We start from the raw sequence: 15,923 nt of genomic DNA on the forward strand, positions 1-15,923 counted from the left end.
TTCAAACCCACTTGGAGTGGTACTATTATTATCCTGTTTTATAGCGGAGATACAGTAATTTGACATTTTAAAGTTAGTACTCCAGCATAGAAGAAAAAGGGAAGTAGAAAGTCTCTGCAATTGAGAGAAACTGCTCTGAGTTTTTACTAAAGATAATTTGTTCTTTTTTTAAAATTCAGATAGAATTTACATAAAATTCACCATTTGAAAGTACACAATTCAGTGGTTTTAGCATCTTCACAATGTTGTGCAACCACAACCACTATCTAATTCCAGAACATTTTCGTCACACTGAAAAATCTGGTTCCCATTAGCAGTCACTCCCCATTCACCCCCTTCTCCAGCCCCTGGCAATCACTAATCTACTTTCTGTTTTTATAGATTTGCCTATTCTGGATATATATAAATGGAATCATACAGTTGTGGCCTTTTGTGTCTAGCTTTTTTCACGTATCATGTTTTCAGAATTTACCTATGTTTTAGCATGTATCTGTATTTTCTTTTTATTGCTGAATAATACTCCATCATATGGATAAATAAAATGTTTATCCATTCATCAGTTGATGGATGTTTGGGTTATTTCCACATTTTGGCTATTATGAATAATGCTACTATGAACATTTAGGTACACGTTTTTGTGTGGACATATGTTTTCACTTCTCTTGGGTTAAACCTAGAAATGTAATTGCCAAGTCATGCAGCAACTATGTTTAACCTTTTGAGGAACTGCCAAACTGTTTGCCCAAAACAGCTGAACCATTTCACATTCCCACCCCAACGTGTGAGTTTCTCTACATCTTTGCCAATACTTATTCCATTTTTTATTCTAGCCATCCTAGTGGGTGTGAAGTATTATCTCATTATAGTTTTGGTGCATTTCCCTAATGACTAATGTTGTCAAGCATCTTTTTATGGGCTTATTGACCATTTGTATATCTAATTTGGAAAAATGTCTATTCAAATCCTTTGCTTGTTTTCTAATTGAGTTTTTTTGTTTGCATGTGTGTTTTTTTGTTTGTCTTTTTGTTGTTGAGAGGTAAAAGAGATCTTCATATATTCTGGATACTAACTCTTATCAGATACATGATGTGCAAATATTTTCTCCCATTATGTGGGTTGTCTTAATAATTTATTCTTTTTAAAGTTATTTCTTTGAGTATAAATACAGTACTTCCACTAGCAGTGTAGGGTAGTGATGTAAGAGAGCTGACTCAAGTCAGCTTGCGTGGGTTCAAATTTTGGCTTACTTTGTGACTTTGAGCAAGCCACTTAACTTTTCTGTATCTTAGAAATGTTTTCAAGAGTAAATGGGTTCATATTCATTAAACATTTAGAACAGTGCCTAGCACATAGCAAATGCTCAAAAAATATTATTTAAAATAGAAATAATTTCAAAAATTAAAATATACCTTCTCATTTTAGAGAACACTGGAAAAATGGGAAGAGCCAAAGAAATTTAAAAACACTTAGTCCTATTACCAAGAGGCAATCACTAATTACATTTTGATATATGTCCATGCAAGCCTTTCTGTATTTTAAAAATAAAATTGTGTTAATTTGAACAGCCTGCGTTTTCTCTGTTTTTTACTTAACATATTCTGAGCAGCTTCTCTTGACATTAAATATGACTTTTAAATGGCTACCTAATATTCCATTGTATGGTAGTACCATAATTTATTTTCAAAATTCTCCTGTTTTGTTTAGATTGCATAGCAGTTTTAAATTTATAAATAAGACTGTACTGGTGGCTTCCCTGGTGGCGCAGTGGTTGAGAGTCCGCCTGCTGATGCAGGAGACACGGGTTCGTGCCCTGGTCCGGGAGGATCCCACATGCCGCGGAGCAACTAAGCCTGTGAGCCCTGGCCGCTGGGCCTGCACGTCCGGAGCCTGTGCTCCGCAACAGGAGAGGCCACAGCAGTGAGAGGCCCGCATACTGCAAAAAAAAAAAAAAAAAAAAAAAAAAAAAGTGTACTGAACATGTTAGAAAATAAATCTTGTCCAAGTTTCTGATTGTTTCCCTAGGATAGATTCCTAGAATGACTGGGTCAAAGGGTGTGAACAGTATCACCAGGAGCAGCACTATCCAAGAAGCTTCTTATGCCAGAACCTCTGAGTCATTCTGATGGCCTCTCTAAGTGGTGTCTGGTGACTTGGTGACTTACACCTGAAGTATCCAGCATCCACCTGCTTCTCTGTCCGAGGCCATCCTCCAGTTGGGGTTACCCTGCTCTCTCACCTCCGTGGTTGCAGTAGCCTCGTCCCTAGTCCCTCTGCACTCCCTGCCCTCCTGCCTCAGCCGTTCTTCATACTGAAACCAGAGACAGTTTTTAAAAAAAGAAAAATCTCATCTTCATTCCCTGTTTAAAACCCTTAGATGGCTTCCCATTACCCTTAGGCTAAAGACCAGCATTTTTGTTATGGTATAGAAAGCTCTGTTGGCCTCCTCAGCTTAATTCCTCTTTCTGAGCTTGGGGCAAAATAGTATTTTTTCCAGTTTTTGTATTTCCAGAGATTTGCTTTTTCTTACTTCAGGGCCTTTGCATATACAGTCTAGCCGTTCTCTCTTTTCCCACTTCCCCTTACCCCAGCTTTACCTAGTTAATTGCTCTGCTTCCTTCAGATCTTAGCTCAAAGGCCGTTTCCTCATGGTAGTCTTTCTGACTGCATCTCCCTCCCTCACCCCCCAAATCAGGTATTACTATTAAGTTATCTCAGAGCACCTTGTATTTCTGAGTAACACTCAGCACAGTTGTAATCACATGGTTAGTTGTGTAAGTAATTATCTGTTTAAAGTCTCTCCTCCCCTCAAGAGGGCCACCTTGTAAGGACAAGGGCCATGTCTCATTATTGGCTGAGCACCTAATATCTGAATAGTCAGACGTCTATGGAGTGAAAGAAAGACCTTTGATACACGAGGCCAAGTGCTTTGCACAAGGGTGGTTTACATTTACTTTCCTTTCAGAACATGCAAGGGTGCCTGTTTGGCCACTCCTTTGCCCAAACTGAAATTTATGTTTTTAAAAAACTATCTTATTGATAAGTGAGAGATGGGTGTCATGACTTTAATTAACATTTCTTTGCTGGTGATGTTGAACATATGTTCATGTTTATGAAAAATTAGTATTTTTGTCTGGTAATTGTTCTTTCACTTATCCTTATTAGGGTTTCAGGGTTTGGCGTTTTTTAAATAAATAAATTCCTTATGTTAATATTAAGAATACTGTGTTTGTTTACTAATGTACTAAACAAATGTTTCCCAGTTTGCCTTTTGATTTTTGCTTCACATTTTTATAGTAAAGTCAAATATTTCATTAATATTTTAATTCTTATTTATTTATTTAGAAATTCCTTCTGTATCCTGACAGTAGATAAATGTTCTAATATTTTCTTCTAATAGCTTAATGATTTCTTTTTTACATTTTACTCTCTATCCATTCCATATTTATTTTAGTATGTGGCGTTCACTGACTTTTTCCCAGATAGTTAAGTTGGAAATAACATCTTTATTGTAGTACCATTTACTGAATAATCCTTTTTTTCCCTATTGACTTTGAAACCATCTTTATTATATTACTATATTCTTGTATATTCCAGCATCTGTTTTTGGACATTTTATTGAGCTATCAGTTTTGGGGCCAGTAAAACACTTTCTAAAAACTATTTTAGCAACTAGTATATATTTTAATATGTATATTTTTTAAATCAACTCATTTCAGGGTTTCCCAGGTGGCGCAGTGGTTGAGAGTCCTCCTGCCGATGTAGGGGACACAGGTTCGTGCCCCGGTCCGGGAAGATCCCATATGCCGTGGAGCGGCTGGGCCCGTGAGCCATGGCCGCTGAGCCTGCGTGTCTCAAGCGTGTGCTCCGCAACCGGAGAAGCCACAACAGTGAGAGGCCCGCGTACCACAAAAAAAAAAAAAAAAAAAAAAAAAAAAAAAAAAAAATCCATTTCTTTTTTTTAAAATTAATTAATTTATTTATTTATGGCTGTGTTGGGTCTTCGTTTCTGTGTGAAGGCTTTCTCTAGTTGTGGCAAGCTGTGGCCCCTATTCATCACGGTGCACGGGCCTCTCACTATCGCCGCCTCTCTTGTTGCAGAGCAGAGGCTCCAGACGCGCAGGCTCAGTAATTGTGGCTCACGGGCCCAGTTGCTCCGCGGCATGTGAGATCTTCCCAGCCCAGGGCTCGAACCCGTGTACCCTGTATTGGCAGGCAGATTCTCAACCACTGCGCCACTAGGGAAGCCCTATATTTTAATATTTGAAAGAACAGTTCATCCTCCCTAATTACTCTTCTTTCTCAGTATTTTATTAGATACAATTGAATTTTATTCCTCTAAACGAATTTTAGAATTAAACAGTGCGCTCACATTAAACAATGAATGTTGCCTGCCTCAAGCCATCAGCCACTGCAGCTGCCTTCCCCCCCCCCCCCATAATGGTGTTTCCTGAGTGGCATTCGGAACGGAGAAAAACAGGATCCTGGCCCTAGATAGTCAAGTTGCATATCAAAGCAATAATATCAATGAGCTGAGATTTTTGCATCTTCCCATCCATAGAAAAGCACTAAAATCATTAACTTGAGATGTCTGGTTTTTTTGTAATCAGCAGTAATCGTTTGATTTTCAACTACATTTTTTTTTCCCACAAAAACTCCTGTATATACTGGCTCCTCCCTTACCTCTTTAGAACAGTTCCTCAGAGCATCTGAGAGGCCGTCTCCCAGACTATAGTCCTCAGTAAGATACCCGAATAAAACATAACCTGCAACTTTTAGGTCATGTGTTTTTCTTTTTTTCTTTCAGTCAACAAGATTTTAAATGAAAATTCATGAAGTGCTATAAATTACATAATTTGCAAAGAATCTACCTTGTGACAATACTGTATCTTACTACAAAGAATGTGTAATCTTCACTTACTTAGTTTGTTTTACCTCAGTAAAAAGATTTGGGGGAAAAAAAGATTTGGAGTTTTCATATGTCTACAAATTTCTTAAAATATAAAATTTTTATAGCTGTTAGGAAATATTTTTACCTCTTTTTCAAACTGTGATTGATATACAAATAAAAGCCTTTTATTTTTTGCATGTTTATTTTTTATTCAGCCAGTTAATAGTGTACATAGTTTTTTAGTTTATTCTTGTGGGCTTTTTAGTAAGACAGGCATATGATCTTACAAGCAATGATAACTGTTCCCTTTCTATTGAGCATATTTATTTCTGTTTTAGGTTTTGGTTAGAATTTTTCTAGAATGCTTGAAATAATAGTATTAATAACTAGCATATTTGACTGTAATGTGTCTCTTAGTTTATTTTAGGAAGCAGATAATGATATCACAGTAGCTCTTTGAAACATTTTGGATCAGATTCATTTGCCAACATATATTCTCAGTGACAACACTATACCTCAGCTGGCAGTGATTTGGCAAGCATATGTAGAAATAATCCGAAACATTTGTTCATAGAGAGTGGAGTAACAATCAAAAGTCATACTCAGTACCCACATACCAAGTGTTTCTTGCTTGTGAAGTGATGAAGTCTAACAAAATGGAGAAATATTTGTTTCACTGCTGTGCAAAAAATATTTTAGGACTCCCCTTTTATGAGAGTCAAAAGCAAACTCAATTTATGCACTATTTCCAAATCCTAAACTCCGTTGAGCTTCCTCTTAGCTAACGTTTTGACAGTAAGTAGGATGAAAGTTGCAGCTGCCTACACTACTTTAATGTTAAACAAAAGAACAATAATAATCAAGTTAGAAAGGAATAATTCCATCGCATAGAATAAACTAAGAAAAACAACTATACAACCCAGAAAGAAATTGTCATGATAACAGAATGAAAACGGTGCCTTTGGTGCTATTATTACCAGGAACGGGTGAAAAGATTCTATTTTGAAATCACTATGTAAATGAAAAAGTCTGTCATTTTCATTCATTCCATTCATTGTAATTTTCCCCTGACAGTAACAGTTCTCACGTGTAGTTTTTTGCATTTTTAGATTTTCATTCTTTTAAGTACAGATCTTGCTGTGACAGAAAATGAAGTCTTCTGATGAGGGTGCAGTACGGATGTGCCTGTGAAAACTGGTCATAACTGTAAAGTCCTCAGTCTACCCTAGGGGCAGGTGGCTCAAGCAATTGCTTTAGTATTCTGTTGGATCAGTTGCATTTAATTCTGTGAAGTGAAAACTTACAGGACAGTAGAATGTGTTTAGGCTCATATTGGAGCTTACTGAAATGATTTAGAAATGATTCCAGCACCAACCACCTTTCTTGCTACATGGGTTTTTGTTTGTTAAAAAACCATGTATTCCAATGCTCTTATGGTAAATTCTTGATGATGATGTTGATAATATTAAGAGCTTTTATATATTGATGGGTCAGTTTGTGCCAGCCACTATTCTAAATGCTTCTCAAAAATTATCAAATTTAAATAGTTCTTAAATCTGCAGGGTTTTATCTTTTAGATAAATGTAGCCTAGTAAAGTTTTCCTGCTTCTTAAATCAGGTGACAAGTTGATGAAGTAAATGAATTAAGGGTGACACACATCCTCCCCTCCATTATTTCTCTGCCATTATAAGGTTTTAGGGTAAAGAGAGGAGGGAGAAACATGATTGGGATAATTCTAAACAGTTGGAGCAGAAATGGATGGAAAAGATAAAAGATGTTTGAATATCCTTTTCTTCTTGCTACCAATTCAGCTAACTTTTAAAGTGCCCCAAGTAAATATATGAATGAATAATAAAAAGTACTAATAATAGTGTCTAACTTTTGCTGAGCATCTGCTATGTGTCTAGCATTGTGCTGACTGATTTACATGTGTTAGATCTACATCTCCTCTTGAAAAGATTTCATGTTTTCCAAAATAGATCATAATCAGGTTTCTTAAATATTAATATCCCAATGTACATTTAAAGTATTCAGCTAATTGCAAAAAAAACCTTATTTCATCACTATTTAGAAGAATAATTCTTGTATAAATGAGTTCTACCCGTAATAACAAACCACTATGGACAGACAGTAGACTTTTCTTCAAGCTTTCCTGATCAGCCCTCATCTCCGATGGTCTTTGCCTTTTCCTAGGTGTCTACGGCACAAAATTTGGCATCTAGTTATATGATGCCTCAAATTCCCTATTATTCTGGTTGAAGTTTTCTTTTTATCTAAATATAGTCTAAACTCAAGAGTATTATCTATTTCTTTTATGTTCCTGCAAGCCTGAGCACAATGCTAGTTACAAATTAGGTACTTAATAAATGATTCTGAAATAAATGGGTTAATGAATAATTGAACAGACTTTAAATTGCTGTTGTCTACTTAATGATTGAGGAGCTCTGTATGATAAATGTGCAGTATAAAGTTGAAAATTTTCAAAAGACAGTTTTTTGTTGTTGCCTTTTTTTATTTGAAGAAGTAGTTCTCAAACTTTTTGGTCTCAGGATTCCTTTAGATTTAAGAATGATTGAGTACCCCAGTGGGTGAGCTTTTTTTGTCAATGTGGGTTATATCTAGTGATACTTAGCATTATTAGAAATTAAAACCGAGACATGTCTACTTAAAGAAAAATGGTCAATGTAAGAGCTGTGAGTTTAAGTTTTTCTCAGGGTCTTAAAGGACTATAGCACAGGCGATAGTCTCTCAGGAGCTCTGAGAAAACTTCTCCGAAGGGTAGGGAAAAAGCCTGTATACATATGATTTTTGGCTAGGGAACATGTGCAGTCAAGCAGACATCTTGGTAAAAGATTACTGCTAGTCACAAATAACAAATATCTACAGTTAATGATTTTAGTGCTTTTCTTTAGGAAGATGCAAGAATCTGGGGTCATTGAAGTTCTTCCCAAGATATACATCTCACTAAGAGGCTTGCTTGTCCAAAGCACAGAGCATGCTGTTATGGTCTTAATTTCCTCTGAGAGTGCACTGGTTGGTCAATGACTGCAGTGGGTTACAACTTAATCCTTGTAGAACTGTTTGGTGAGCAACGCTTTTTGTTCTTTGTTTACAGACATTTAAAACTAAGAACATAAGCACATAGTCCACTAGCTGTGGGAGCAGTGATGTCAACACAAGTTGTGTAGCCCCTGGAAAACACCATACTCTTGTGTGAGAATAAGTGTGAAAAGGACAAATACTGTCGTAGTATTATTATGAAAATAGTTTAGACTTCACAGACCCCTGAAAAGGTCTTGGAGAAGTGATAAACTAAAGTATTCCACTGGATTACTGCATCAGGCTAGAGAAAGGGTAGTCTTTAATCTTAAGGTTAAAATTGTGTTTTTTACTTTTAAATTTAATCAAGAGTATTATTAAGTGTTGTAAATGGTTCTAATTATTTAATAAGTACATAATTAATTTCTAATTAATGTTAAATAATAGTTAGTACTTCCTGGTTGAAATTATCCTCATTTAAGAAAACAACAATATTTGGAAACTGTGTTCAATGTACATTTAAAGTTGGGTTCTCTTACATTGCAGCTCCTCAGTTTGAAACAACATGTAGTTATGTAGAAGCTACACTTGAAGAGTTTCTGACCTGGAACTGTGACCGATCTAGTATTTCTGGACCATTTAGAGACTATGATCATTCCAAATTCTGGGCTTATGCTGACTATAAATATTTTGTCAGTTTATTTGAAGACAAGACAGATATTTTCCAGGTAAGTCAATACATTTCTTTTAATCATAGTATAACTTGTTCTCGAGAAAAGATCACAAATTAGAATCTCCTTGGTACGTTTTTCCTCACTGTCTTTTTCTCTGAAAAGTAGTCACCGTGAGTCTTGACTATCCTATTTACTCAAGCCAAAGATTTGTTCAAAGGAAGTATAATGTTTGGCCTACAAAGATGAGCAGCCTTCTTATTATTTTCCTAGTCACCAAACTTCCTGCACACTCTCTCCTTTGCCTTTAAACAGCACCTGAGCTGATTTGGAGTATATCAGAAACATAGACTGTGTGTACAACTTCCTTTCCTCCTGACCTACATCTAAGTCCTTGTTCTGTCAGTGAGGCAGATGGAGGTACAAAGCTGATTACATGAAAAAGCATTCAAGCATTCCTAGAATCCTAGAAGCCTTCCGGGCTGCTGCTGCCATCTCTCTCTGCTCTGGGGTGTTTAGTACAGGGTTATGGCCTGAAGCAGAGAGTGCTGGGCCCCCAGTGTTTGACTGTAGAAGTCCTGCAGAAAGATGGGGGTGCTTGCAGAAGTAAGAATGTGGAAGTTCTTTGCCATGCTTTGACATAACTGATGGCAGTTTGCAGACTACCATATCCTCTTTTCAAAGTGTTTTCTGCCTCAAACTTCCAGTTCAGTTTGTGGGGTGATTTTGCAAACTCCCTGCTCTGGTTTCTGTGTGTCTTAGGCATCGGCCAGGAATGGGAGTAGTCCCAGAAAGCTGTTTGAATGACTCAGCCTTGCCCAGCATCAAGTCAAGGTTCTAGAGTCCTTCATCCTGTCCCTACAGGATATATTTTGCCATCACAGCAGGCTGTTCACCCACCTGCTCTTCTCCTGCCAGTCACCACCACTCTCCCTCTGGACTGTCCTCTCATACAGGCTGGTTGTCCTTGGACTCTTGAGTCATCTTCTATTCAGCTTATATTTTTTCTTTTTCACTTTGAGTGAAGGTTTGGATGCTGGTGCTTTCATAGTTATTATCATACAGCTATCAATACTTTGTATCTTTCCTTTATTAAATTTTTTAATGTTTTACTTAAATTTTGGTTTTTGTTAAAAAAAGGAAAAACACATCACTTGCCCCATAATTGTTAGTTGAGGATACTTTTTTTTCTCACAACAATAAAAGAAATGCATTGGTTTTGAAAACATTCAGTAGATGTTTTCTGAATCCAAAGTCTATACCAAATCTATTATTTACTCATTTTTAAATGATAATTTTGAGGTAATTTTTTTAATAACCTTAATTGTGATTACTCTATGGATCTTTAATCCTAGACCTTTTAGATATCATAGTTAACTTTCAGAGTATCTTATTAATATTTCTCATACCCTAACCCACACTATATATTAGACTAGTACTTCATTACTCATATTTCAGGTAAAGTACTGTAATAGTAATATTTATCAAGTACTCATACTTGGTGCTTTTCTAAGTGCTTTACCTTTATAATCCCCACAGTAACCCTATGATTTAATAATTGTCCCTATTTTAAGAAAAATGAGGGCTTCCCTGGTGGCACAGTGGTTAAGAATCTGCCTGCCAGTGCAGGGGACACGAGTTTGAGCCCTGGTCTGGGAAGATCCCACATGCCGCGGAGTCACTAAGCCCGTGTGCCACAACTACTGAGCCTGTGCTCTAGAGCCCGCGAGCCACAACGAGCCACAGCTACTGAAGACCACGTGCCTAGAGCCCATGCTCCACAACAAGAGAAGCCACCGCAATGAGAAGCCCGTGCACCGCAACGAAGAGTAACCCCCGCTTGCCGCAACTAGAGAAAGCCTGCGGGCAGCAAAAAGACCCAACGCAGCCATAAATAAACAAACAAATAAATTTATATAAAAAAAGAAAAGTGAGGCACTAAGAGGTTAAGTAAACCTTTTCTGAAATTATACAACTAAGAAAAGAATAAACTAAGCAGTCTGCCTCCACAAGCTTTAACTACTGCACTATATGCCTGCAGAGGGTCTGGATACATTCAGTCCTGTGAGGACTACACAGCTAGGATGAAGGACTTCTGTCTGTGGTGAATCTAGACTCACTCTGCCTTGGTTGACTCTAATCTGACCCCATCAGTTGTTTTGTTTCAGCCCAGGCATGGTAGCACTGTGCAGAAACGTGTCCTGTTTATCAAGTGTGGTTATAAAAGGCAGCCTTTTGGTAATGTGCTGGAATTCTAATTGAGCCCTTATAAAATCTGATATTTTTAGTTAATGAGTTTTCTTCAGCTCACGTTATGGTGATTAATTCTCTGGATTACAACAGGCAAATCTGCTATGAACAACCAAGTCCATTAAAATTATATCATTTGGGCTTCCCTGGTGGCGCAGTGGTTGAGAATCCACCTGCCAATGCAGGGGACACGGGTCTGTGCCCCAGTCCGCAAAGATCCCACATGCCCGGACTGGCTGGGCCCATGAGCCATGGCCGCTGAGCCTGCGCGTCCGGAACCTGTGCTCTGCAACGGGAAGAGACCACAACAGTGAGAGGCCCACGTACCGCAAAAAAAAAAAAAAAAAAAAAAAAAAAAATCATTTTTTTATCTCAAAGTTTTCTGAGCATGAAGTGATCTTACATCAAAGGTACCTAAGTTGTTTTACTTTTACCACTATAATTCATTCAGTCACTAAATCTTACTACTTATTGTTTCAAGCCTTCTTCCGTCTGTCATAAAATAGTGGGCAGTTAAACATTAAAACTGATAAATTTTTTTAATGTTTATTTAAAATAAACTCATTGTATGTGAATTTAAGTGACATTTTTATGAAAGTAATTATATTCCAAATTTCTTTTTAATGTTATGAGAGTAGTGGCATTGTTTTACATTGTTGTAAGTCTCTTTAGTGTCTGGCTTAATAGAAGACAGCTGGTTTCTTCTGTCCGCTTCATTCAGCCTTGCGATTTGTTGGTTTGTTTTAAGTATGAAGAGTATCTTGCTTTACACACATATGCAGCTGAAAAAGAGAGGAGCATTTTGGCAACCTTTTTAGATAACTGTGGATTTTTTTGCTACCCCACCAAATTTGGGTTGTTTCTACCACTAATGAGTAGTCTCTTAAAGGTTTGTTTGTTGCAGTTAAGAATCTGAATTCACGATCAATGAAACCTTCGTAGTCTTTCAGTAAAATCCATTGGTCTATCTTGCACGGAATGGATCTTTTGTAATACTTTTCATTGGCCATTTGGAAAATATTGGTTTACTAAGTTATATAGATATTCCAAATGTTGTTGCATCTTTGTATACTTTATTATTTTAAAAAAGTGACATTTGTTAATAGCATCACCATTCTCATCAGAAGTCTTTTAAGTTTTAGGAAGCTTTCTAGCTGTTGGGTTTCAAGATACAAGTTTCCAAGATAATTTTTATTCTGTTCAAACTATTTTCTTGTGATTTCCCTTGTGATTTTTTCATTGACTATGGTTTACTTAGAAGTATGATGTTTAGTTTGCACATATTTGGGGATTTTCCAGCTGTCATTCTGTTATTGATTTCTAATTTAATTCTGTTGTGTTCAGAGAACATACTTTGTATGATTTCAGTCCTTTTAAATTTATTGTTTTATAGCCCAGAATTTAGTCAATCTTGATAGCTTGTGCACTTGAAAATAATGTGTATTCTGCTGTTTTTGTCTTTTATAAATGTCAATTAAGTTGATTGTTCATGTCTCCTATATCCCTACTGATTTTCCGTACACTTGTTTTACCCATTATATAGAGACAGGTATTGAAATTCTCAACTATAATTGCATATTTATTTTTCTTCAGTTTAGGTTGGTCAGTTTTTGTTTTGCAGCTAGTAACAGTTTAGGTTCATGCACATTTAGGATTATTATGTCCTCTTAATGGATTGATATTTTATCAAGATGTAATGATCTTCTCTTTCCTGAGTTCTTCCTTGTTCTGATGTCTACTTTGTCCAAAGTCTGCTTTGTTTAGTTTGCCTTTGGTTAGTGTTAGCATGAAGAAGGAGTACTTGCTATATGCTTCCGTTTATATAAAATTGTAGAGCTTGCAAACAAATTTATAGTGACAGAAAATAGATCAGTGGTTTTGTAAGAATGAGGAGGTAGAGAGAGGTTACAAAAGGTTATGGGAAAACTTTTGGACATGATCAAAAATGTTTGTCATCTTGATTGTAGTGATGGTTTCTCAGGTGTATACGTATGTAAAAAATTCATCAAATTGTGCACTTTAAATATACACTGTTTATTGTACATTAGTTATGCCTCATAAGGCTGTTTAAAAAAAAAAAAAAAGAATGCAGTGCTATTAGTACACTTTGGTTCCGCAGCTTGACAACAGCAGTTTTATTCACCATTGTTTTTGTGCCATCAGTGCAAATGTCAACACAGTGAGATAGGAAAATAACATCTTAGTAGTATTATGAAAATAGTTTCAACCTCACAGATCCTCTGAAAGGGTCTCAGAGACACCCCCCCCCAAGAGGTCTGTGGACCACTTTGAGAACCTCTGGTCTGCATCATCCTTTTTGAAATTACTCTCCTCTAGTTCTGGCTCCTCCTCTAATTATTTCCAAAACAGTTTCTTATGAAAATATTGAAATATGTTAATTATATTCACAGACATTTCATGCCTTTGAATTGTGTAAGGATAATAGCATTTAGGACTCTCCCCAGTATGACTGACATGACCTGTCTCCTCTGCATATGTCCCTGAGTAGTTTCCTTGCAGAGTGCTGGACCACAGTGTTCTCTCGTCTTCTGGTCTTTGCTCATGCTCGTATCAATTTCTGCCTATTAAAATTCAACTTCTTAGGGCCCGGCTCAGATTCATCCGTGGCTATGAAGCCTTCTCAACCACTCGTACTTACATCCATCCATTCCTTGCCTTCATTCCTGTATGTTTTATTTGGATTGTTATTTAAATGGCGCGTGACATAGAATGCCTATGACTTGTTTCTCTAACAGCATTGTAAGCTCTTTGGGAACAGGGACTATGTTGTATAATTTTTTATTCCCCCAAACTGCTAACATAGTGCTGAAATCATAATGGATATTTGAATGATTACATAAGTGTATTTTTTTCCCCTAGTCTTACCATTTCTTGTTTTGCTATTTGGTCTTTTGGGCCCTTCAGAGGGTGTTTTAACTTAAACCCCACCTTCAACCTTGTCCAGTTTTCTGTGGCTTCTAGTTAATCAATTGTAGCATTTGTTAATCTTGACAAGAAATTCTTGGCTCTGTTCAGCCTTCTAAAGAGTTTTGTAAGTTTTTACTTACAGCTTCTACTTAAATTCATTCAGTGATAAATATGTAATATTTATATATACTGATAAATACACTGGTAAATATAGTGGTATTATTGGAAAATATCCTGTAGCCTTAAAGTTGGCCAAAAATTATGATTTTGACACTTAACTGACTTTCATATATGGCAAATGAAATTGGCCTCGTTTAACTATACATCATATCATTGACTGATCTAAGTAAAGCATCTATTTGGAACATTTTATTCTCTACTTCGTGAGGAAGGTAGGGAATTTGTGACAGTACCATAAAATTTCTTTATCTCTGACTCATTAGGTAAGAATGACAGGTGTTACATTTTATAATCATCTATAAGTATCATCGTAATTGAAGCTATTAAGAATCAACATATAGCAAAAGGGATTTGCCCTAAGAACATTTCCCAGGTAGATTCCATTTTATGTTGTGATTCAGATTAACTGCTGAGAGTCAGGAGCCTTGTTAAGTCACCAGGACACAGAATCTCAAAATGCAGCACATGGAAGATTAGTTCTAGCCTGTCCTGGGCCTTATAACATAGTTATGAGAGTATGTTGAAATTGAGCCAGGTGGTTTAGTAATGTTTAAAGGGGTTTGATGGCCCATGATGGTTTCTGAGGAGGCAAATTGGAATGTAAGGATTTGGGTATTTATCCAAGCCTATCTGTGGGTAGAGTTAACTACCTCTTTTCTGTTTGTTACCTGAGGTAATTTTTTCAAGGAGAAAAGGGCCTTAAGTACTTGCTAATTTATAATGTTCATTTAAGGGACTGTTTGAAGTATTTATCCTTTATAAGTTTTACATAGTAATTATAGTTAATTATACTGTTTTAAAGTTCCATTTTTGTTGGTTTTTTATTTCTTTCTTTATTCAGATGTAAGTTCATTATAGTATTATGTATATTCAGTTTTCCTGTGTGTATGATCTAGACATGGAGAATAAATAGAATGAGACAACTTTTAACGTGATAGATAGACTCCAATTAACCATGACCACAAGTCACCCAAACAGCCCGGTAAAAGAGCAAATAGTGTTGAATTGGAGTATTCTCAGAGCCTAGAGCTTATACTAGCTCACACCAAATCTAGGCTCTGAGAACACTCCAACTCAAAATATACCATTTTCTAGTGGTAAACAAATTAAGAATGAATTATTTTCTGGTAATGGTAGGCTTTTAAAAAGCCACTATTCTGTATTATCAGTATCTTACCAGTTTTTCATAAGTTCTTTGGTTAAAACCGTAAAATTGGGCTTCCCTGGTGGCGCAGTGGTTAAGAATCCACCTGCCAATGCAGGGGACATGGGTTCGAGCCCTGGTTCGGGAAGATCCCTCATGCCACGGAGCAACAAAGCCCGTGCACCACAATTGCTGTGCCTGTGCTTCAGAGCCCGCGAGCCACCACTACTGAACCCAGGTGCCACAACTACTGAAGCCCACGCACCTAGAGCCCATGCTCTGAAACAAGAGAAGCCACCGCAATGAGAAGCCCGTGCACCTCACGGAAGAGCAGCCCCCACTGGTCGCAACTAGAGAAAGCCTGCGTGTAGCAACAAAGATCCAATGCAGCCAAAAATAAATTTTAAAAAACACAAACCTGTAAAATTATGGAAGATTTGATTGCTTGTACAGCATTTTTTAAATGGTGTTTGAGTCTGCAGCAATTATTTAACTTGTTAATTGGAACAGGTTTAGGAGCAACTCAGTTTCAGCATAAAATTAGATCTAGTCACCTAGATCAGTAACTCAGCAGTTTTTGAACATTCGTTGTGCCGTGTTAGGTACCGGGGATGCCAACTTGAATAAAAGACTTGGCTCCCGTGGGAGTTTAAAGTTGAATATGGAGCCAAACCATAAGACAGAAAAGTGTAAAATGTGCTATTAGACTTTAGTACTTTTTCTGACACTATTTTATCATTTAAATGATTGTAATAGTTTTAGAATATTATGTGTAATCAAGAAGATTGAAGCATATACATTTTCTTGAACTTTTTAAAGATT

The 15,923-nt window shown here is 36.7% G+C and overlaps 1 protein-coding gene across 8 annotated transcripts in view; it reads left to right on the top strand.

Moving 5' to 3' along the window:
• Positions 1-15,923, top strand: part of HSPBAP1 (HSPB1 associated protein 1) — a 57,581-nt gene that overhangs the window by 15,149 nt on the left and 26,509 nt on the right. For all 8 annotated transcript variants that reach the window (XM_059064401.2, XM_067034448.1, XM_059064398.2 and 5 more), the window contains one exon: positions 8,475-8,656. In XM_059064401.2, coding sequence (XP_058920384.1) covers positions 8,475-8,656 — 182 coding nt within the window. The remainder of the gene's footprint in view (positions 1-8,474; positions 8,657-15,923) is intronic.

Source organism: Kogia breviceps, chromosome 5 (assembly GCF_026419965.1).
Source record: "Kogia breviceps isolate mKogBre1 chromosome 5, mKogBre1 haplotype 1, whole genome shotgun sequence".
Lineage (NCBI taxonomy): Eukaryota > Metazoa > Chordata > Mammalia > Artiodactyla > Physeteridae > Kogia > Kogia breviceps.